Source organism: Neopelma chrysocephalum, unplaced genomic scaffold (assembly GCF_003984885.1).
Source record: "Neopelma chrysocephalum unplaced genomic scaffold, ASM398488v2 Primary Assembly neopelma1_65, whole genome shotgun sequence".
NCBI classification, from domain to species: Eukaryota; Metazoa; Chordata; class Aves; order Passeriformes; family Pipridae; genus Neopelma; species Neopelma chrysocephalum.
In genome coordinates this window covers 4,202,594-4,225,763 of record NW_020897722.1, presented here as the reverse complement: position 1 = coordinate 4,225,763, position 23,170 = coordinate 4,202,594, and the positions used below count along the sequence as shown (strand labels likewise).

Genomic DNA, 23,170 nt, shown 5'->3' with positions numbered 1-23,170 from the left:
TAATTAGGAATCCTCCCTCCTCCTGCTCATGATCACCTTCTTTGGATTAAGGGTCTTCACAGGGTTGGGACCTATAAGCCTCAAAAAAAAAAAACCATTTTGCTTAATTCCAAACCCAAACTATACTTCTTTTCAAGAGATAAACACTTTGTCTCACTTTTTATTAAGGCTGGTTTACCCCCTGTCTCTGTCAGATGAATTTGAGCATCCATTGAAGTAATTGAATTTAATATTCTGCACTGAAATACAGATACAGATAAACTTTGCCATAATGTGAAATCTGGGAAAGAACCTAAAGTTTATACATTTCTGAAGGGGAAAGAACCTGTTGTGTCTTTAGTCATATGGCCTGAGTGAGATTTCATTTCTGTTGGGGAAAATTAAGCACCCAAGTGGCTTTGATAAAGTCTGTGATCTTTATAAACTGTCAATTACAACATTTAAAATTCCCTGTACCTTACATGGCAATATATGTACAGAGATAAAACCACTGTCTTTCCAGAGATGATAGGGCAGCGTACATAATTATGGTATTTAAATAACAGATTAGAATTCTACAGCTCATCAGTATTTAAAAAATCAGTGTCATAAAGCACTTGGACAGGAGGAGGGAGGTTCAGAGAGCTCCAGGGTCAGTGATGTGCAGCCACACACAGCCACAGGTGATGAAAACAAATAGACCGTGCAAAAGTTGTTCACTCTTTCTTTTTCTCTCTTCCCTCACTTTATATCTGCCTTGTGTGGAAATGCCAGATTTGTGAATTCCACAGTCTGGAGAGGAGTTTGTGTTTAGAGGGAGAGGAAAAACCCCAGATCTTCTTTCCATTTTCTGTTATTTTGTCTCATTTTCCCCCTTTTTTTTGCCTCTTTTTTTTAGAAAAAAGTCTAATATGGAAAACATTATATCAGTGACAATTTAACTTCATATCTTGGGCTGTAAATGGCAGCATTTCACCACCAGCTTCAGGAGCAGCTGGGGTTGGGAACCACTGAAGAACTGGAGGACAAACTCCCTCTGCTCCTGAGTCCAAGCCTTTGGTGTTACCAAAGTTGTGTCTCAAATACAGGTTGGGATTGGTCCTGAATGTTGCTTTGCTTTCTTAGCTGAGAGGAGGAGTTCAGAAAGCAGATAGAAAGGAAAGAAGACCTCTTCTTTCCAAAAAGATAGAACATGTCTGGGAATGGTGTTGCCCAATTAGGGAATTTATCTCTCTGTGAACTGTTCCTATGTGCATTTGTATTGCTCCCCCTTTTCGGTGTCTTTAATAAATATTTCCTTCAGAAAAGCTGCAACTTGGTCATTAAAAGAAAGATACATTGGAAATTGAGCAGTTCTTAAACAGAGTGAGACATCTATAGGGGACCATGGGATGGGAGGGAGGGGAAATGGCCAGTGATGAGTGCAGAGCAGCTGCCTGAGGGAGGGCAGGAGGAGGAGGAGGGAGAGGTGATGAAAAACCAGAAGGAAGCGGCCAAGACCTAGAAAGCTCAGACAACAAAAAGTCTGATGAAGTAAAAAAGGAACAGTGAAGAGGAGAAGAAAAAAATTCTTTGTTTTCTACGAAGGATTTTCACAGAAGATGTCTGTTTACTAACAATGACATTCTGCATTGGATTTTAGTGTAGCATCAGTCAAGTAGAATCACTTCTGTGCAGTACATTAGGAGGTAGGAGAAGGATGGAGTGGCTTTATTGACAGGTAGGATGAGAAACCTGGAAAGTCTGGGTAGTTGTGCACTATCTGATTGTTTGCAGTAGCTCTCTACCTTTCCCAGCCCAATGTGCCACGGTGCATCATCGAAACAAAATCCCAGTGTTGCTCCTTATCTCCATCAGGATCCTGGCTCCTCTGAAACTGTGGATTTCTTACAAAAACACAAAGTTCTGAAGGGTGGCATGGACACACAGATGCCAAGTTACAGCCCTATTGAGATTTTTTACTCTAAAGTAAAACTGAGTTCCTCCTTTGATGCTTCAATCAGCCACAAAACAAAGCTCCAAACTGCCCCCTGCAAAAGGAGCTCTGGGAACATCCCTGTTGAGTTTGATTTGGCAGGATTGGGGCCAGGGCGAGTTATGGGTTTCTTAGTGCTGCAGAGGGAAATTTAAACTATCTTTGAATAACAAATAGGAATGTTTACGCTGTCTATATACTGTTTAGATAATACTTGGAAATGCTGTTGTTTTCTCTGTCTGCTTGTTACCTCTATAGCTACCTTGGTAGGTATATTCCTGGGATTCCAAGTTCTGACCATTTTGGTGAGCCTCCTGTATGACATCAGTATTAGTTCACTCAGCAGCCTGCTTTTAATAGATACATTTCAGGGATGAGACAAAATGAAAATAAACACATACTTCGTTTTGATTCTTGTTACAGCCAGTAAGAAAGTCAAAGAAATCTCACCTTTTCCTGGTTTCAGGGGGAGGAATGTGCACTTTTATTTCCTTGCTTATCTGCTGGCTGCACACAGGGCCACTCGTGTGGTGATGGAGGTTACAACAAAGCTGGATTCTCCTCTTGGGCTGGTTTTTCTGGGCTGGAGCCATTCTTCAGGGGAGCTGATAAGTCAAACAAGTGGTTTTCTTCTTTTCCAGGTGGAGATAAGAAATGATTACTGCCAAATTAGTAACTTGTTTGTTGATCTTTTAGCACTTACTGTTACAGACCTTCATCTTGGGCAGAAGTAGTGGTGAACAGTGATGCTGAGGTCATTCCTTCTCATCAGTAACAAGCTACTAATCTGATCAACTCTTATTTTCTGGGTTTTTTTTCAGATTACTGTCTGGAAAATTTCTGCCATGAATGCCTATAAGACCACCATGGAAATCTTAGAAAATAGATTTTCTATCGTATTTCCAGGATTGTTGAGGAGTAGACGTAAAATCTACTAACAGCTTGATTTTTGAGATCCCATGGGAGTTGCATATGGATCTGTGTCAGGTTGACAGAGCATATTTATGGGAAGAAATAAATATGTGCTTATAGTTTCTGAAGTACTATTCTTGAATGCTTGAATTTATTCAGAAGTGTGGGTGATATTCTTAAAATCTTAAAATTACACTCCACACTTCCATCTCCCATACTACACTATCTGCTATCAATTAGAAAAACATCAAAAGGTGAAAGATTTGTCATTCAGAAATCTGCTAACCTGGTGAACATTTGAGCCCCATTACCAAAGGCTTTGTCTCTCCAGCAAATGAAATCCTATGTGAAATGGCTTTTGGTGTGCTGGGTATGATCCAAGCAAAGAGTCTTCTGTCCATTATCTGTTCTTTAGGGAATTATCTTAAACATTCAGGATTTGTACTTTGCATTTCCCAGTTTCCCATTCTGCTTAATGGGCATGGACTAGCTTCCTTTGCAGAAAACATTTGATGAAGTGGCTTGCTTTTCCATCAGTTTGGTTTTATTTTCATTACTTTTCTCTGTAATTTGTTTATTGGTTTCTGTATCTTTAGAAAATTTTATTACTCTGTTATTCAAGCTAAAAAAATAGCTAATTTTTCTTTCCCAAATGAGTTGCTTGAAGCAAAGTACCTATGAATACATGGGTATTTTAATTCACTTACTAAATGTACACAGAGAAAATTTACAAGCTGCCTTTTTACCATTTTTTAAGTGTCTGCTGACTGTTGCATAAGCTAAATTATTTACAGTATGAAGCCTCACAAAAGAGTAACAGATTTGGGTTATTTACTTTCCTGATAAGAAAGAGGGATTGAAGTTGCTGTGATATGCTGCTTTGTTAATTTTATATTTGTTCCCCAGTGTGTAAAATCTTTTTAAAGAACTAACATGAGTATTGGCAGACTCTTTTGAAATGGTATGGAAGGAGTAAGATTAAACAAAACATGAAAAGGTCTTAAAAATATAAGTCAGCAAGTGTTTGATAAAAATAAAAGTGCTCAACAATAGAAAACCTTTAGGATGCCTAATTTATTTGCTCTCTCTTTGAGAATGGCCCCTGCACTCCATCTGGGAGTAGTTCTTGGGAGTTCTGTGTGTTGAATGATTCCAGGCTGGGTATGTTGGAACAGTGTGTTTGTACAGTGTTGGCCACTGCAAGATAAGGAAGATGTGAAGCCATCAGAGAGTGTCCAAAGGAGGGCAGCGGGGATGGAGAAGGGCCTTGATTTGAAGCCGTGTGAGGACACTGAGGGCACTTGGTGTGTTCAGCTGGAGAAGAGGAGACTGAGGGGAGACCTCACTGCAGTTCCAACTTCCTTGGGAGCGGCAGAGGAGGGGCAGGGACTGAGCTCTGCTCTGTGGGGACCAGGGACAGGACCCAGGGAATGGCCTGGAACTGTGTCAGGGCAGGGTCAGGTTGGATATTAGAGAAAGGTTCTTCCCCCAGGGGGTAGTTGGGCACTGGAACAGTGGTCGCAGCACCAAGGCTGACGGAGCTCAAGATGCATTGGTGAAACAGCCGTGCTGGAGATCTCCCTTCAATCAGGGGATTAAAATCCGTGGTGAGGCTGAAGAGTGAGATTTGCAGCCTTTGTTACCGCTGTCACAGGTGTCCAGAGCCCTCACCAGGTGTCTTTGTGCCCGGGCAGGTGCTGCAGACCCCACTGAGCCCCTGGCTCCCTCCATCGTGATCCGCCCCCGCAACACCAGCGTGGTCGCCGGGAGCAGCGAGGCCACTCTGGAGTGTGTGGCCAACGCCAGGTATGGAAACACCCCCTGGGGCTGCAGGGGACTCGTTGTAACACACTGTCCTTTACTGAGAAGGACAGAGGGAGTTATTTTCATTTTTTATTAATTTAGAGATTGAAGCAGAATGCTCGCTCTTCAGCACAACCTTATGAATAATCTTGTTTGTGCAACATTACTGAATTAAACCTATTGATTTTTCTGGCCAAATGACGATATGGTCAGGGGTACTTTCCCACCCGTTCCTCACGTGGAAAGGAAAAGAAGTACAGTGGTGTTAAATCAGCACACATTATCTTAAGGAAAAGGTTATGGTAAGGGTTAATAACATCTCAGCTGTGTTGCCTGTCAACAGGAAAGGTGATATTGTTGAATAGTTGATGCTGCCTAGTAAATAAATTAGTGAGGATCTCCTATGAAGTAATTTATTTCAGGCACTCTCATTTTACAGTGATTATTGCTCAACTGTTCATAATGCACTGTAATATAGAATTCACAGCATTCCTCTATGTTTCCATCTAGTTGGCCTTGAATAGCTTTGAATTTCAGTGGAAGTAAATAGTTGAAGTCCTTGGGTGATAAGACCAACTGATTCACTTTCCCCTCTGAGGGCAGAGATGTTCTTGATATGATTAATATTGTTTTGGTAATTGAGTTATAATGAAAGCACTTCCCATGCAGCTGATTCCCATAGCAGTATTTACTCCTTTTGCTTAGAGAAATCAAATTATTAGCACTTAAGTTCTATTGCTGTATCAATTAGCTGTACTTGCATAATGCCACTTGAGTAGTCTGTAGTCTTAGTGTGTAGACATTATATATGCATTTATTTCTTAATAGTGAATGTTGGGAATAGGGAAAGGCTTTAAGAAGTTTTATAATTTTTAATAATGTATTCTCTGTGTGTGTGTGTATATATATACATATATATGCACACACAGAAGATTATTCTGTAATATATATGTTTTATTGTTGTATTCTTGTATTGTATTTCTTGGCAGACCTCTTGAGAGACTAAGTGTGACCTGGAAGAGAAATGGAATAAAGATAACCAGTGGCATTAGCAGCTTTGGGAGACGACTCACTATCACCAACCCAACCTCTGCTGATGTGGGGATGTACTTCTGTGAAGCAAAACTGAGAGAGAGCACAGAGGAACCAGCAAGAGCGAAAGCCTTCCTTTCTATACTGGGTAAATCTCAAGGCAGTGGTTTTTTTACTAAAACAGGCTCTGGGCTGAGGTATAATAGGAGATAAAATTGATATCTTAATATTTCATTGACCTTACATTTGAACCTTTCTTCAGAGAACAGAACAAAGGAGGTGAAAGAGGGTTATCTTCCAAATTAATTCAGCTGTTCTTCCCCACTAATATAAATTCATCAAATAGATTTTTTTAAACACTGATGTGATTCTGAATCCCCTGTGAAACCATACATTTAATGAGAATTTTGAGAAATACAGTAGTAAAATCCTTAATGGGCAGCTTCCATATCTTGGCTTTTAGATGCATTAAATCCTGATTAACTCCTGGCTTGCTTACATCTAGTTTTCATATGTCAAGTGCCTGTATTTCTGAAAGAAGGCTTTTAGGAGCACTTCTGTGCCTTCTGTGTTGCAAGTGCCAGTCAGGGGCCAAGGATGATGTTCACACACAGGCAGGCAGAGAGCCCTGGTGAGGTAAAAGGAGGGGGAAGGAATTACAATTAAAGCAGCTCCGTTTGCTGGACCTTTGACTCAAGGGAAACTTTGCACTTAATACTTTTAAGGGGGCATGGCTGTCCTTTCCTGGCCTGTTTCCACCCTCAGCTCTGTGTCCAAGTGTTGCTGTAGGAGGGAGGTTGGCATTTGGAAATGATGGTTTACCAGCATGTCGTATCCTGATATCATACTGCAAATTCACACGCTGCACACAGGGTGGAGTGTCCTGGGACTTTTAGACTAAAAGAGATGTTTTAGACTGGGGACATGGAGGTGTTTTAAGCCAGAGCTGATTGTGTAAAGTCAAGCTTTTGTGTAATAGTGCCAGTAATAACTGTGTGAGTGTCCTGGGGAGATCGTTGCTCTGGCAGTGACACGAGTCTCAGCGTTGGTCAGGATTCATGCACGTGCACTTCTGTAGCATTGCAGAGGGAATTCAGCCCGTGGTTCTCTACACTCTTTGAGCCTTCTGAAAATGCAGTTTTAAAGACTGCTGTAGGGTCTGTATTCTACTAAAGCAATTTGTAGTAGTTCCTGCTAAGTGAGAAAGCAGCTCTTTTCTCTGCAAAACTCCATTCCAGATTCACTTGTAGTTCTGTGTGTCTGTTATATTTATTACCTACTGGACAAAGTTTGATTCCAGTCTTTTTTTTTTGTCCTCTGTTTCTTAGAATTATTGCCTTCCCTTTAAGGAGCAGAGATGGATTTCACTTATTTATGGGTTTTGTTTAAACTCTTCCTTATTCATAAGATTTTATTGTACCTGATTTACCTTTGCTGCTCTACCATCACATCCAGTCTAATGTAATACTTAAAGCAGCCTCTTGGTTAATGGAAAAGATTCTTAAATACAGTTACAGTAAAACTGAAAAATAATCATTGGGGAATCATATTAAACTAGCAGTGCTTTAGTAGCTTACCTGCTCTCTTATTTTTAAATGTTTTATTTATTTCTTATCCAGTTTTAGGAGGTTGTCAGGGAATGAAGTTATGAAAAGGTCTGTAGGTAAGAACAAGCAGATGAAAGAAAGCAGAAACAAATTGGTTACCAATTACTTTTATTTCCTTCTGATGGAACACGACACTTCAGATGTAGGTGTTTACTCAATGTGTCAGCAAAGCCTGATAGATTTCTTTATTTATGAGTTTCTTGAGCTGCAGGATGGATCTCTAATTCTAAACAGGGAGCCAAATCAAAGGATTAGTAGTTAATGCATAACTTATATTCAGCTTTAGAATACTTGGATGGATCTGGCCGTCATTTAATTAGTCAGGGGATGGGTTCTAGAGGAAAGTGTAGACAGGATTCAAACCCCAGGATTTCTGCAGTGTATCTCTCATAGTCCATTGAGGTAGTATTTACAGAGAATCAAGTTTGCTTGTCCATTTGCATGCATAAAATATTTTTAGTGTGTAGGTGTAGATGGGGAGCTGATAATGAGCTGTATTTGGGAGAAAAACACACTGTGGACTCAATGAGGGGTCTTGACTAACAGAAAAAGGAAATTGTGTTAAAAACAAAGGTTTGTATTCAAAATGGGAGAAATCAAAGGCAGACCCTTAATAGTATGGCAACGAGAGCTTTTGTGGATCAATAGAGAAAAATACTTTGCTATTAACAGGTAGAATAGGGGTAGGGATAAAAAGATGCATCAAAGATATCACAAACACTGAGTTAATCAAAGCTTTTTTTGCAAATATATCAGTCCTTGACTTTCCCAGCTAAGGGAAGTCACACAATTTGAGTGTGGCTCAGATGGTGACAAGAGCTTTATTAGAAGGCAGTGGAACTTAGTACAAAGGCACCTACTCAGTTTAAATTATTATTTGTGACCTACAGTATTATCTCTGAAGTTTTTCTGGCTATTTCTGAGAGTACATCTTGGTTTGTAAATTAGAATCACAATAATATTCAAAAAATCTGAATCTCTAATGTATTACAGTAGTACTGTATAAGCAAGGAGAAAATCCTCGAGTCTTGTGCTGCTGCAGTTTTCTTCTGAATATGGCAAAGAGCTTTCTGACATCTTCATATTGTTCCAGAAAAGATAAACTGAGGTGGTTCCAAACCTTGGTTTTATTAGCTGCAGTTGTTATAAATTTTTAAAGTGTATCATGTTCCTCAGTTGGCAGAGTAACAGTTTGGGAAAGATTTGTTGCAGATTAGATAAGAGCACATTTGTTTTATCACTAACAGTTTGAAGATTAAGTAATTTAAAGAGTCTTCTCATGAACAAACCAATTTGAAAACTGAGCTAATCTTAAATTCTTTTGCTCCACTTCTGCAAGTTTTGTTAGTGACAAATTGCAATAGTCATTTCTTAAGTGACTATTCTATAGGAAATTACAAATTTTAGGAGCTTAAGAAAATGAGGAATGAAACTCTTCCACTACATGAAATCCAAACTGCTCTTTAAATCAGATGCAGTCAGAAAGTAAAATCTGAACAGATTGAAGAGAAAAACAATTAGAAAGAACAGCCTGGAATGATGAGGGGTTGTACAGAACTGAGGACTGAAGCCTTGTTGGCCTGTCCAAATGAATAGGATTAAGTCAGAGTCAGAGTAGAGGGCTTCCCTTCTTTCTGGAGCAGTTTTATTTCCAGAGAACTACATTCATAAACATATTATTCTCATCTTGGGAGAATTTTTACATCCCAGCTGGATAGATTTCTTTCTAATAGGACGATAAGGGAGTGTTGTAGGTCTGTGTCACTCTTAAAGGCTCCCCTGGTCCTCATCAGGTGTGAAGGATTCAGCTTTGTGGGACCATGGGATACAGGAACACATCAGAAAAGTTATGATGTTAGTATGAAAGGCCCACCTGGTTGGGCTCTGAGATGGACTCTGTGTCTGTTTTTCCTTCACTGTTCTTCAGGAGCGTCCAGATGCAGAAGGATCTGTGTATAGAACTGCCAGAACAGAAGTTATTTTCCTCTGTAGCTGTGAGCCACCTCAATGCCTTGTGCTCAGACCTCTGGAGTCAACAGCTCTCATGGCTCTGGCTTAGACACTTTGAAACACTACAGATGCTGTCTTGAAAGCAGTGGAAATAATTTTTCCATGGTGATTGTGTTCATATATTGTGCTTAAGAGAAGACCTTGGTGACTCTGTTCATGTACTGTGTAAGAAAAGAATAAGTTTTCAGGGAAACTATAATATGAAATGTCTTTGGACTTGCCTAATCACAATTTGGGCTCAAAGGAAAGAAATATTGACGGGTTTTTGATTTGTCAAGCTTCAGAGGTTCTGAGATGGTCACAGGCATGCTGCCTTGGACCCAGATGCACACAGGACCTATCCCACAGGGAAGCAATGGGACTTCTGGGAAGCCCAGTTCTGTCTCTGACGTTCCTGAGACGTTCCTCCTGCTTTCATTCCTGCAAACAGGACATGTGTTCCCTGTGCTGTTAGAAGGTTTCAGAACACACACACACTGCAGCTCACAGTAGAGGTAGTAGCAAGAAACTAGACACATCTTTTCATCTCTCTCTGTTCTAACCTGATATTCATGCAAAGAAAAATCTTGCTTTAAGGAACCTGCTCTGCATGCATCCACAATGTGACTTCTCTCCCAGCATGGCCAGTCTGATCTACTGTCTGAGGTTGAGGACTTTGTACCTACAAGGGGCTGTCAAGTTTCCAGTTCCTCTTTCTTTAGAAGATATTCACCAAATAAATTAGTTTATGGTAATGCTGGAGGAAGGCTTCCATGTTGAAGGCTCAATTTTCCTCTTAAATATGCAGCCCTGAATTTCTGAGCGATGCAGGAATTTCAGCTGTGGAGGAGCCCCTGGGGCTTTCTCTGTTCTTTCTGACTTTCATGTGTGTATCTAGGATTAGGTCACACATCTCCAATGCAGCTTGAAGGGTGTGTAATGGATGCTGACTGCTATCTTTTGAATGTTAAAATCAGTGACCATGTAACTCTGTGCAGGGGAAGTTAGAACAGTATCAAATTTTGCAGGCTCTCAAGGGCTTTGCCGAGAGATGTCTTTCCAGTGGTATCTGGAGTGCAAAAAAACCCCCCAAACCCTCAACAATTATTAAAAGCCTGTATTTATATTCAAATACTCTTTTTCCCCCTTGCTTGTACTTGACCTTTTAGTGAAGATCAGTCAGACACCAATACAATATCTGAACAATACAGTATCTGTTTCTTGCAGTCTGCTCTGAGCTGTGACCCCTCTCATTGCCAGCACACGGTGATGCCACAGGGTGAACTCAGAGTGATGGGTCCTTTCCTATTCTAACTACTCTGATTCTATAATTTCTAAAAAATTACTGTCATTCCTAGAAATTGCTGTGTCTGGGGACTTGTGTCTGGCATGTTACATAGTTTAGAAGACGCTGTAATTTCGCCACACATATTAAATTTCAACACATGATTATTGCCTACAACAATAAATGTTCAAATTCGTACTGTGTGATTCAAACCAAGCCTTATAAATATGCAATAGAGTCGTATATACAGACAGCCAGAATGCCCCTTCAGAGTGCCATCTGACCCCTATAAATATTGCTGCATTTTTATGGCCACTTTCTGACAGTTATTCACCAGGTACTGCATAAACCAAATTCAGATACCCTGAATTTTAGCCTTGCAGTTAGTTCTGGCCATTCAGGCCCTCAGGCACACACCTGGTGTGCAGATGATACATCTGACACCTCTGAGAAGTGAAGAGCTGATATTTTGGTTGTCCAGCACCTGTAACAAGAGCTGTTTCTTCCACAGCCTGAGTTCTGTTGAAGCCATAGGCCCTCACTGCAAAGGACATTTAGAGCTTCCATGATGCTGGTGAAAGACAAGTGGATGTGGAAAAGCAGCACAGTTGCATGGAAAACTCAAACTTCTTTACTTTGAGGGTGACAGAGCACTTGAAGGGGCTGCCCAGAGAGGGTGAAGGGTCGTTCTCTGGAGATATTAAAAACACACCTACACACTGCTCTGGATGGACCAGCTTTAGGAGGGGTGTGGGTCTAGATGATCTCCAGTGGTCACTTCCAAGCCCAACCATTCTGTGGTTCTGTGTGAAATCACTGTTTCATTTCCCTCAACACCCTGAGAGTATCCCTACACTGGTACTGCTGGGATCCTCTCATTCTTTACATCACCAAGGCTAATTTTCCATGAATATTAGACTTGGCATGTGACAGCACCGTTGTCCACGTGGTATTCTAGGTCTTCCAGAATTCCTTATGAATTAGCCTCATCTTCCCACCCAGGCTTATCTCTATCTTTAGGCAATAGAAGCAGTAAATTGTGGAGTTGCTTCTGGAAGGTTTTCTGTATCAGTGCTTGTCTTGAAAGAATAACATCTGACTCCTCCGTGGGTGGTTGTTGCACTTGGCAGTGCTTCCAGCTGCTGAATGGCTGTGAGAACAGAGTTCAGCAGGCCTTAGTCTGAGGGAAAAGGTGAGTCTGGGCTCAAAGACTGGAAATCAAATCCGTTGGCACCAAAAGTCCTCTGGGAGCTCTCTGGGGCCTTTAGATTGCATCTTTCTGCTGCTCGTGCTCTTTTTCTGTCTTGTCTGCTTCTGTTTCTCCCTGCTTCTTTCAAAAAAAAGCTGATGTGACTCTTCCTCTTTTAACATCACATCCCGTTTGCTAAGTGACAGTTGTCACTGACTTCAAGTTCCTTGTCACGTAATTCACTGTGTGATACTTGCTCACCTAAGCATCTCTCAATGGAAGAAGTTTCTTTGAGGGTGACATAACAGCCTGTATGGGATTTAAAGGAAGGAGCACAGGTTGCAGGTTAGGATTTTGGGAGGGACTCTGGGAAAGACGACTTTGTAAATATGCCAGGTATAACTGCCGAAACAGCAGCACATAAGCAGAGGTCATGGAACCACGAGCATCTTTGAGGTCACACTAAGTGCTTTGCAGCTGGACTGCAGGCTCATGGTGAAGATAAATCTGCAAATTTATCACTGGTGTGTGAATGTGTTGCTGATCTAGGAGAAAGTTTGTGAGAGCTGGTGGCTGAAGGTTGCCAAGTTTAGAAATTGGCCCGCTAAGGTCAAAGTCCTTTGGAAAAGGGAGGGTGGAAAATGTGCAGTCAGGAGTTCTCTAAACAGAAGAAGATAAACTTGAACTTCACTGACTCAAGAGACGTCCACAGAAGAGCCTAAATTTTGAAGGGAGTGTCTGGATGTGGGATTATGAGTCTGGATGTTCTCTTGGCCCAGTGCTGCTCTGGCCACCCTTTGCCTCCCCTTACGATCACATTCAGTTGCCATAAAATGAAAGATGCAAATTTTATTCTGAGAGTAGGACATAGGGACACTCACCTGTGTGGCCACAGACAGGCACGTAGATCAGGACACCAGGCTAAAAGTTTGGAAACTAAAAAGTTAACATCCTAAAAAAATGGAGCACAAGGAAAACACCAGCCAAGGCCTGGAGGATGGCGTGAGAGGAAAGAGCACTCAGAGTGAAAACATGGACTGAGATGAATTGCAGAGGACTCAGCAACTTAGCTGATCAAACATGTCAAACTGTGTGCCATCAGTGAATTTCAATTAAATGTTCAGCTTTTCAATTTGTTGTTTAGATTAACGCATGAGATCATATGCAATAAATCACAGCTTATTATGTGTGTTTATTAATAGCTTTATATTTAGGCAGTGAGGATCAATAATGTTAACACATGTATATTATTAGAATATAATAAATCAGGTAGCTTGGTTTTATTGGTTTTGCTGGGTAAACAAGTATTGCAGGCTATTTTGCAACCTCCCCTCCTCCTCTGCACAGCATGTTGAAGACTAATATTGATTGACTTTCTTTGGAATGAATGCAGAATTGTAATATCCATTGGTGCTCAGAGGAGACCCCAGTTCTGTACACTGAATCAAGTATTTTATTGCAGTTAGTGGGAAGAAGTGCTGGGAAAGGGAGGTTTCTATTCTAATCCAGTGCCTACTGATATGTACCTGCTGGCATATCATCATGTCATCCCTGTGCAATGAGAGCCACACTTGCTATACTGCAGGTGGTAGCAGGAGAAATAAGATTTTGCAGGATAAAAATTATATGATTTTGATTTTATTTACTAAAATACTGATGTTTTATCAATAATACAACCACAAGTCCTTTTTTCAGTCATGTTTGGTGAAGAGATTTGGGAGAAGGTCAGCTCAGATGACCTTGAATCTTGCAGTTTACTGCATTTTTTCAACCATGCTTGATTTCCTTAAAATGAAAACACGAATAGCTTGTTCTCACAAGCTTCTTATATTGTTGTTTTCTGTATTTTCTAAAACTTACCAGTGAGTTTGTTTGTGCTACAATGGAACTCCATTTATAATCAAGTAAAATCCTTCTAAAAACAGTAGTCAGATGATAATTGCATTGAACAGACTATGACAGTTTTTAGTTACCATGATAATTACTGCAACCTTAGTGCCTCTGGGACTTTGACATGATGCTCTTCAATTTTATGCTGCATAGAAGAAAGAGTTACATGCCAGCACACTCAACAATTTCTGCAGTCTTGTCTTTGTTTAATTAAACGTCTAATATCTTTTCTTTAGCCCTAATGATAAAGTGGGAATTTTTATGATTATTACTATAACTTCAATTAAAGCATTAAATCTGTTTGCTTGCAAGAAATAAAACAGTTGAGAAGAATTTTTTTTAATTACGCTGCGCTTGTCCTCTGATGTCGACTCTCTGACATGCTATGGCACTTTATTTGACATGCTTCATGCCTCTGTGAGGTGGAATTCAGTCTAGATACTGAAGCAAACTATCCTATAAAATGCTATGTTGTAAATATAAACCTTTATAAACCTCTTGGGAGGACCTTTCTGAGCAAAGAATTAACATGTTCCATGATTCAATCCAATAAAATGAAAAGTAGCCCTTGCTCTGAGTATTAATTTACAGTGCAAACCCCTAAATCTTACCTTACATTGACTTGACTCCTTGGAATTCATACTCAGCATAGCAAAAATTGTCAGCTTTTTTTATGATGCTTTTACTACCAAAAAAAAGCACCTCCAATAGAGACAAACTTGGTCAAACTAATCTGTTTGTAACACACTACATCAAATACACCACCTGTGGAGAGATTATATGATGAATATCTTTAAATCAGCACCTGTTTTTCATTTTGCTGTGGCTTTGCTTGTTGACTCCTGTTTGCTTTCCCCTTTCTAAAGAACCACCGTATTTTACGGCTGAGCCCGAGAGCCTGATTTTGGCTGAAGTGGAGAAGGACGTGGACATCCTGTGCCAGGCCATGGGTGAGTCTGCAGAGTGTTCCAGCTTGGATCAATGATTTGTGTATATCTGGTATGGAAGTAATCATCTCATATAAACCATCTCATGTAAATGTTTAACGTTTAGAGTTCTCTGCGTTACTGCTAATTATCACAGATCCCAAGTACAAAGGAGAGGGTTGTCCTTTCCCCTTGGAAAGCTGGGCAGTCCCTGTTGTTTAGTTTAGACATGAGTAATGCCCACATGTTGATGTTTGTCTGTTGGCAGCAAAAATCCTGCTCCTGTCTCTCTGGGAGCCTGTCTTTGCTTCATAGTTGTTGCTATATAAGAGACACCAGTGTCTTGAGCCAGAAAATAAGCATGGTCATGGAACCCATCATTTGCAATGCAAACAGTCATTATTTTCATCAATTCAAATGTCCTTTTTTCTCTAAAACTTACGGGACTTCTATACTGAATGGAAATGTCAGTAACTGACATCTGAGTGTAGTTATGAAATCTGCAGGAGGACTATTACAGGCAGTTTTTAGTTGGCAGGTGTTTTAATAATATAAAAGGCTTCAAATGTCTAGAATTCCACCTAAACCAAAATGGTTTTTTGGATTTAGTTCCAGAGAAATGCAATCACCACCTATTTAAGCCCTTTAGTAAGGTAGGAGACCCTGTGATTAGAGCAGGGTTGTCAAAGTCACCACATTTCTTCATGAGTTTGGCAAGTGACTGAACGTGTTGTTATCTCGCTTCCCCCAGTGTTGAGTTATAGAAGCAATACATACAAAAATGCCATGACATCCTTAGGGAAAAAGATCCTTGATTAAAAAGCACCCATATCTAACTAACAGCTTATTTGTATGGTGTCTTTCTCCAGCTCAAAGCCAATAAAGATATTTTTGCTGTGTGATTATACTATTGCCACTATGATTTCAGCATTTTTATGTGTTTTATGTAGGAAAGAGTCAGCACTGCTTTTCTAGAAGGAAGATTTGCCAACTGTGTGATAAGCAAATCTGTGTGTTAAGGGTGCTCTGGCTGATTTGGAATTTCAGAAGCCTTTGATGAGGTCTCTTATAAAGAGCTCTTATAGAAATGAAGCTATCAGATTAGAAGAGACAATGTCTTGTTGTTAATTAATAGCTTTTTAAACAAAACGCTGCAGGACCTGCTGTCAGTGGAGTTCTCCAGGAACCTCTGCTGGAACCTGTGCTGTTCAATGTACTCATAAATGCCCTGGAAAAGAGGGTGAAGAGTAAGATGATGGTGTTTGCTGATCATATAAAAATATTCAACAATGTCAACATTAAAACTGACCACAGAGGAGTTGCCAAAGGTCCTGATGATTTGAACTGACTGGTCAATAAACTGGCAGATGAAATTATTGACAGAGATGAAATTTCCTATTACTGTGCAGAAAAGGTTTGTCTTCTGAAAACATCAATTCAGTGCCAAGCTGTGCTTCAGAATGTGAGGTACTGGGAAGAAAGGAATAGAGAAAAAATAAGGGAGTGATACTGTATGGATCCATGGGGCAACACCCCCATCTCTGATCCTTCACACAGTTCTTGGAGAGAGGGATGGAGGAAAACTGGAGAGATACTCTAAAGTAGGAATGGTATAGTTAAAGCTCTGCCATGTTTTTTTGAATAATGAAAAATTAAATTGACTGGAACACTTTGTGGAAGAGATAACTGAAGGATGAGTGACATATAGGAAGGTGAGTAGGAGAGGATGATTCTGTGTTGCTTAGTACAGGAAGTAGAGGAGACACCCAACTAAATTTTCGTGTGGGAGATGTACGATGAAGGAAGGAGTTCTTTTTCGGAAAATATAAACTGTGGAGGTCATTGGTCCAGGCATTAAATAGGACATAAAGAGAAATAAGAAATATTTAGAAAAAACAAATGAAATTTATGGAGGAAAAATCCAGTAAGGGCTTTTAAACACAGCTGTGTGTATGCAAGTCTGGCTGAGGAAATGGCCAAAGCACAGATTGCTGGAGCCGGGAAAAGCATCCTGTCCTTGGGCTACCTGAGCATCCATGACTAGACAATTTTAGAGGAAGGAATTATGACAAGAAAGACATCTATTCTGGCCATGTGCCACCAACTTTACGTTTCACCATGTGTTATGACAAACATTGTGGCTTTTTTTTTTTAATTGGAGAAGATTTTTCAAGTAGTGGAACTAAGTGTATCATTAGAGAAATTGAGTTTAAAAACATTCTGTGATTTATTTTCTTTTAAATGTTTCAATACTACACAACTGTTTGATTAATCTCTAGCCTGCCTCACTGTCAGTGAGAAAAACCTGTCTACTGTCTCAAATGTTTTTCATGTATTACAAAAACAAACAACCTGGAACTATCAGGGAGAGATGAGGTTGACTTCAACTCTTCCTTCTACCCTAACTCTTGCTTTGGGCAGTTTAGTTCCCAAGGAGGTGGGAACTCAGTGGAGATATGGGAACTCTTATTAGACAAAATTATTTATTTCTGCTGCACTCTTCTGGTACACATCTGATCTGCTGATGAATGTGGTGCGGGAGCATGGAAACCTGTCTTCACATGGATTATTTTGCTGAATATCTGTAACACTGTCTTATAAGGGGCAGGTATTAGAATTAAACATAGAGGAGTTTAGATCCATTATTACAGAATTGCCAGCATTTAAAAAGAGGGTAAATGAAGGTTGCTGCCTCCCTGCTCCGACCTGGGAGCTGCAATAAAGCACTGGGGAACTGCAAAGCTGCCCTGTACCTTTGCTACAAATGGGAAGACAGATTGTATTTCCCCCAGCCCTGTCAGGTTCTGTGCACAAAGCCCATTTGCCAAGTCTTTGTGCACTATGAATGTGTGAGAGACAGATTAATTTCACACTATAAGCAGAGATTAACTGTAAATAAAATTGCAACTTGCACCAGCCAGCTTTCTACTCCCCTGTAATGGAGTTTCAGTGTATCAGGCCCAGCAATAACCAGGCTCTGCTGTTTATCTTCCAGCAGTGCTTGTTGCTGCCTGCATGTTCAATGGGTTCCCTTTAAATGCTCTTTCTTATTTGCTTATAGAAAGTTTAGAGCTGCAGGCAGTGGTGATGGTGTCTGGGGAGTGTAGTTAATTGGACTTCAGTTCAACCTGTTTAGAAAAGTAGATGGAAAGATGCTTTTGGAATTCCCCAGTAGCCCACTGGGATCTAGAGAAGGCTGTAAAAAATAAATAACAAAAATGACACAGTGAATATTTCGAGTCTTTCATCCAGGTTCTTAAGTTAAACATGGCAAAGAGTCAAACAGCTGTTTCACAGATGAGGAAACTGAGCCTCAGGGTCCATAAGTTATTTGCTCAAGGTTACAGAGAAAGTGGCAAAGCCAGAACCAGCATCTCTGTTTCCTGCCTTCCCTTCTTCCCCATGGCACTAGATTAATTTGTCTGGGAAAGATGAATAGTGCTGCACACAGCTTAGAAATAAGGTTATTTTATTTATTATTTCTATTCTTTTAGGCCACTCATGTCTCAAACAGTAGAGTAGGGCTGATACTGCTTGCAAAGGTGTAGTGCAAGAGGTCTTTAAAGTGTTTTCTTCATCATTTTTTCACCAGAAGTTGTTTAGAGAAGCAAAGAAGCAAAATTCCTTTGGGGGTGTGTGGAGAGGAAAGGTTGTGAGGTAGAAGAGGAAGAGAAGAAAAGGAGCTGGGTTTAACCATTTTTACAGCCAAGCAGGTAGCAAAATTATAAAAGAACATGTGTACAACTTGGAAGACAAATCTCTCTGGGAAGATCACTAAAGCCCAAATGAATGCTGCTGACAAGCATCAGAGTGCTTAGATAAGATCCTATTATTCAGACTCATAACTTTGAGTAGAGGAAGATATCCGTAACTGAAATGTAGAGAAATAGAGATGGTAATATTCAGTTTGTCAGCTGAGTTGGTGATAGGAAGGTGTATCTCACAGTGATTATAGGATTAGAAGTTTTGCCAATACTGTTAGTAGAATGGGATTTATGGAATGACACCAGTGTTAAAGGTTTGAGTGTACTGAATGCAAGATTTCATTATTTCCTCAGTGCCTATCAAGTCTGATGTGTGGGAAAATGGAGTTGCTATTATTTAAACTTGAAATCATTTCCAGGCTTCTCAGCATCAGGAGAACTATTCCATTTTGCATCATCTGTTTCTTCATTACTCAGTGATAATTTGTATTTGCCCAGGAGGGTTTTCAGGAGATGAATAACACTCTCACCGAGATTTCTGAACGTTGAAATTTACGCTAATTCTGTATATGGGCTGTTGTATGAAATTTAAATTATGCCTATTGCAAGCTACTACACTCTGTCTATTCTCCATCAGACAATGCACTCTACATAGTGGGTTTCTTCCTGAGATGATTACCTGCAAGATTATGAGTACATTTTACTTTATCAGCAGAACAAAAGCATCACAGGTGATTGAAGTAAATGATACATGTTTATAAAAGTAACAGCAGCAATTGGATGTTGTTTTTCAATCATTCTATGCATTGTTTGTACATCCTTTCCAGGAGTTAATACAGCTTTTGTCTGTATAAAGGGAATAAGTACATCGAGAGAAGATATGAATGGAAGTATAATACAGTAGTATTTAACTCTGGGAGTTTTAAAATTATGATGATGATTATATAGATCTTCCCATAGCACTTTAGCTCTCAGAACATCAAGTGACTGCCAGCATTGCAGTGAAATTCATTGTCTGCAGATGCTCAATTCATCAGTGACATCCCATCCTCCACGCTTCGGTGACACCCTGCTCTTCTCTATTTGGGCAGATTTCACTTGCCCATGAATTTAAGTCCAACCTCATTGCAAGGGAATGTGGAGCTCTGAGATTTTAAGTGATATGTTTTCCAAAATAGCTACTGATTATGAAAATGCCACCTTTGGGGCTGAGCTTTCTTAAATCAGCCTGGTACCCTTGTGTTCCTGTGGTTATGAGCCAGCATGTGCCCAGGTGGCCAAGAAGGCCAGTGGCATCCTGGGCTGTATCAGCAATAGTGGGACCAGCAGGGCAGTGATTGTCCCCCTGTACTTGGCACTGGTGAGGCCACACCTCGAGTGCTGTGCCCAGTTCTGGGCCCCTCAATTCAGGAAGGACATTGAGGGGCTGGAGCATGTTCAGAGAAGGGCAATGGAGCTGGGGAAGGGTCTGGAGCACCAGGAGTGGCTGAGGGAGCTGGGAAGGCTCAGCCTGGAGAAAAGGAGGCTCAAGGGGCACCTTCTTACTCTCTGCAACTCCCTGACAGGAGAGTGGAGCCAGGTGGGAGTCGGGCTCTTCTCCTGGGGAACTTGTGATAGAACAAGAGGAAACAGCCTCAAGCTGAACCAGGGGAGGTTCAGGTTGGACATCAGGAAGAATTTCTCCATGGAAGGGATTGTCAAGCATTGGAAGGGGCTGCCCAGGGAGTTCCCATCCCTGGAGGTGTTGAAGAAACACCTGGATGTGGCACTCAGTCCTCTGGTTTAGTTGACACAGTGGTGTTTGGTCAAAGATTCGTGATTGATCATGAAGATCTTTTCCAACTTTAATGATTCTGTGATTAGCTAATCACATAATAAAATACCTGCCTCGCTTCAGATCCCTGCATTGGACCCTCAGCTTTTGATCCATTAGGGATTTCTGGGAGGTAAAGATGAAACATTGTCTGATATGAGGAGTGGGATGGGAACATTTGTGTAAGATTGTTCTAGGCCTCTGACATCTCTTGAGAAAAAGAGAATCCTACACTTTTGTATATACTGAATTTACAGCCACTTCTCCCCAGCTGATGGGGATACAATGGAACAAAAATATATGTGAAATAACTGTAAGAGTTTGTGGAACATACACATGAAAGAAAACAGGAATAAATGCAACTGTTTTATATTTAGGGTAGGATTTTTGTGTCTCTTTATGTCTGCATTTTTCAAATAACAGGTGAAGCTTGAGACTGAATAAAAATAGTCATAATTTAAAGCTCATCGTTGGCAACATGTTGTATGTACATCAGCTCAAACTAAGCTGCTAAATTGGGACTCAAATACAGCCATGTGAGCACTTCATTTTTCATGTGTAATTTGCCATTTCCTTTGTATTTTGACATCTTAGCTACAGGAGCACAGAGGAATCTTATTTGGGATGGAACGGTCTTACAGACTTGCCACACTGCTGCTGTTTAAGTAGCATGATTCTGGCTTTCAACATGAAATTGCTCTAAATCTTATTTTGTGGTAGCATGAAATATGATTGGGTGAAGAAAGTAATTTGATAACACGTTTTCTCAACATTCCCCCTCCAGTGTTTGCTGGTTTTATTCCCACATGTTCTGCAGTGTGTTATTACCATTGATAATGTGAGATGCAGCCTCAATTTATCTCAAGCAGCTTGGAAAAGTATAAATAATTGGTGTAGAAAGATGGGAAAACAGGGATATGACCATAACAGTGCTGAGTGTTTTGACTACCTAAAACATGTTTTGCACAGACTAGTAATGAAGTTATTATTTTATTTTTCTTTATAGGTGTTCCCATTCCCACCCTGGTGTGGTACAAGGACTCTGTTCCCCTCAGCAAGCTGGAAAACCCCCGTTACAAAGTGCTGCTGAGTGGTGGGCTGAGGATCCACTCCCTGCGCCCTCAGGATGCCGGAATCTTCCAGTGTTTTGCCAGTAACAAAGCTGGGGAGATCCAGACATACACCTACCTGGATGTGACCAGTGAGTAAGGAGCTGTGATACGAGATCTATGAGTTGTCATTCGTGTAGGTGACTCTGCATCCACCAGATTCTCCACCACTCTGTGCTGCTTTAGTTCGACTCACAGCATCTACACTTTTCTATCTAAGTGTAGCTGCCCCAGCTGTAAGGAACCCCAAAATGCCCCTGTGGCCTCAAAACAATCTGCTGAAACTTGTGGAAAAACTCTCTGTGACGTTAAGGGCTTGAGGGGAACGCTCCTATTTCACACAGCAGGGGATCTTAGTGAAAGGGGAAAAAAAAAGAAAACGAAGTGTTAATTCTGAAATAACTTTATCTTTCCTTTATACTTCAGTAATTATTTCTACTCTCATGTAATTCTGTTCTGAACTTGAGCTGCTGCTTCATGATTGTGCATGCTATTATTTTATTTGCCTTTGTCTACTACTGTATTTAGCAGGGGGAAAGAAAGAAAGCTCAAGTTAGATATCGTTTTTTGGCCAAAAAGTCTGAATAAATGGTTTTGTTAATGAAGTGCATGCTTCTCTATGGAAGAATTACAAATCCTAGTAGTCTCTTTTAAAGGTGATTATTAACAGTCATTTTTGTAATATTAAACTTCTCTTTAGGAAGCTGATTTTTAGCCCAAGAGCAGTTTGCACATACTGCTCAGAATTCCTACTGGCCCCAGAAAATAGATCAGTCCCAGTTCAATATATATCTAGGAAACTGGAGGAAAAAAACTGTAATAAAATGCAACTGGGGGAAAATGTAAGAGAGAAAGAAACTTGGAAAATGTCTTGGATAAGACTCAGGTTCTAAATTCTTTTGGCTGACATTTAAGTTTCAAAGTTAATGCCTTTCTCAAGTTGCTTTTCATTCTAAAGAATTCTATTATGAAGATGAAGGAAAATAGTTTTGTTTATCTAGATTTCTCAACTTCCCCCCAAACACTCATTTTGAGCTTTATCTTCCATCTTCTGTAACCCATCTGACTTGTACAGGTACAGGCACTGATAGATTTTTATTTTCCGTGTAGGTAATAAACAGGATTAGACAATTCCTAGGAGATGAATAAGGAAAGGTTACAGTCACTGCTGAAAGGTTTTCATGTCTTATTGTCATGTCCTTCTCCATGATCAGCTCTATAAAAGTGGATGTAAAGTAGTCCGTAATAATAGGTAAAGGATCTTTCTGAGAGCTGATGCACTGAGTTTTTTGAACTTTTGGTTCTAGACATTAAACCAGCATTTATCCAGCCTCCAGAGGATACCACAGTCACAGAAGGCATGACTGCAGTGCTGACCTGTGAAGTGTCAGGGGCTCCAAGACCTGCCATCTCATGGAAGAAAGGTAACGTTATTAACCTGTGGAAAAGCTGTAATCCACGTTTTCCTGTCCATTCCTGTTATTGAGGTTCTGTAGATCCATTCAGTGCCTCTTTCTTCCTTCCTGTGGCGCCATGAGCAGTGGGTTTGCTGTGGGGCTGCCGTGAACCGGAGCCTGGGCGGGCTGGAACAGTTTGTTGGAAGAACTGGAATTGCAGAACTTAATCCTTGAGCCTACGTGACACTAATCGTGCTGCTTCTCCCTCCTGTGTTTCAGGGAACCAGATCTTAGCCAGTGGCTCAGTTCAGATTCCTCGCTTCGTTCTTCTCGAATCTGGAGGGCTCCAGATAACACCCGTTTTCCTCCAGGATGCTGGCAATTATACTTGCTGTGCAGTCAACTCTGAAGGAGCTCTGAATGCTTTTGTGATGCTGACAGTGTGGAGTAAGGATAATGCTTTGTTTAAAGTCTAACTTTAATCAAGTATTAATCAGTTTTTGTTGTATGCTCAGGAAATTTTCATAAGTAATTATGCTTTTCTCGTTAATAGAGATACT

General features: G+C 40.4%; 1 protein-coding gene across 3 annotated transcripts in view; it reads left to right on the top strand.

The window, feature by feature from the left end:
* The window catches only part of SDK1 (sidekick cell adhesion molecule 1), a 398,710-nt gene that overhangs the window by 235,843 nt on the left and 139,697 nt on the right, over positions 1-23,170 (top strand). For 2 of the 3 annotated variants that reach the window (XM_027683614.1, XM_027683613.1), the window contains exons 6-11: positions 4,561-4,672; positions 5,659-5,849; positions 14,528-14,611; positions 21,111-21,305; positions 22,521-22,637; positions 22,890-23,057. In XM_027683614.1, coding sequence (XP_027539415.1) covers positions 4,561-4,672; positions 5,659-5,849; positions 14,528-14,611; positions 21,111-21,305; positions 22,521-22,637; positions 22,890-23,057 — 867 coding nt within the window. Of the gene's footprint in view, positions 1-4,560; positions 4,673-5,658; positions 5,850-14,527; positions 14,612-18,250; positions 18,301-21,110; positions 21,306-22,520; positions 22,638-22,889; positions 23,058-23,170 lie in introns of those variants that run through there. The other variant, XM_027683615.1, reaches the window with a different exon arrangement.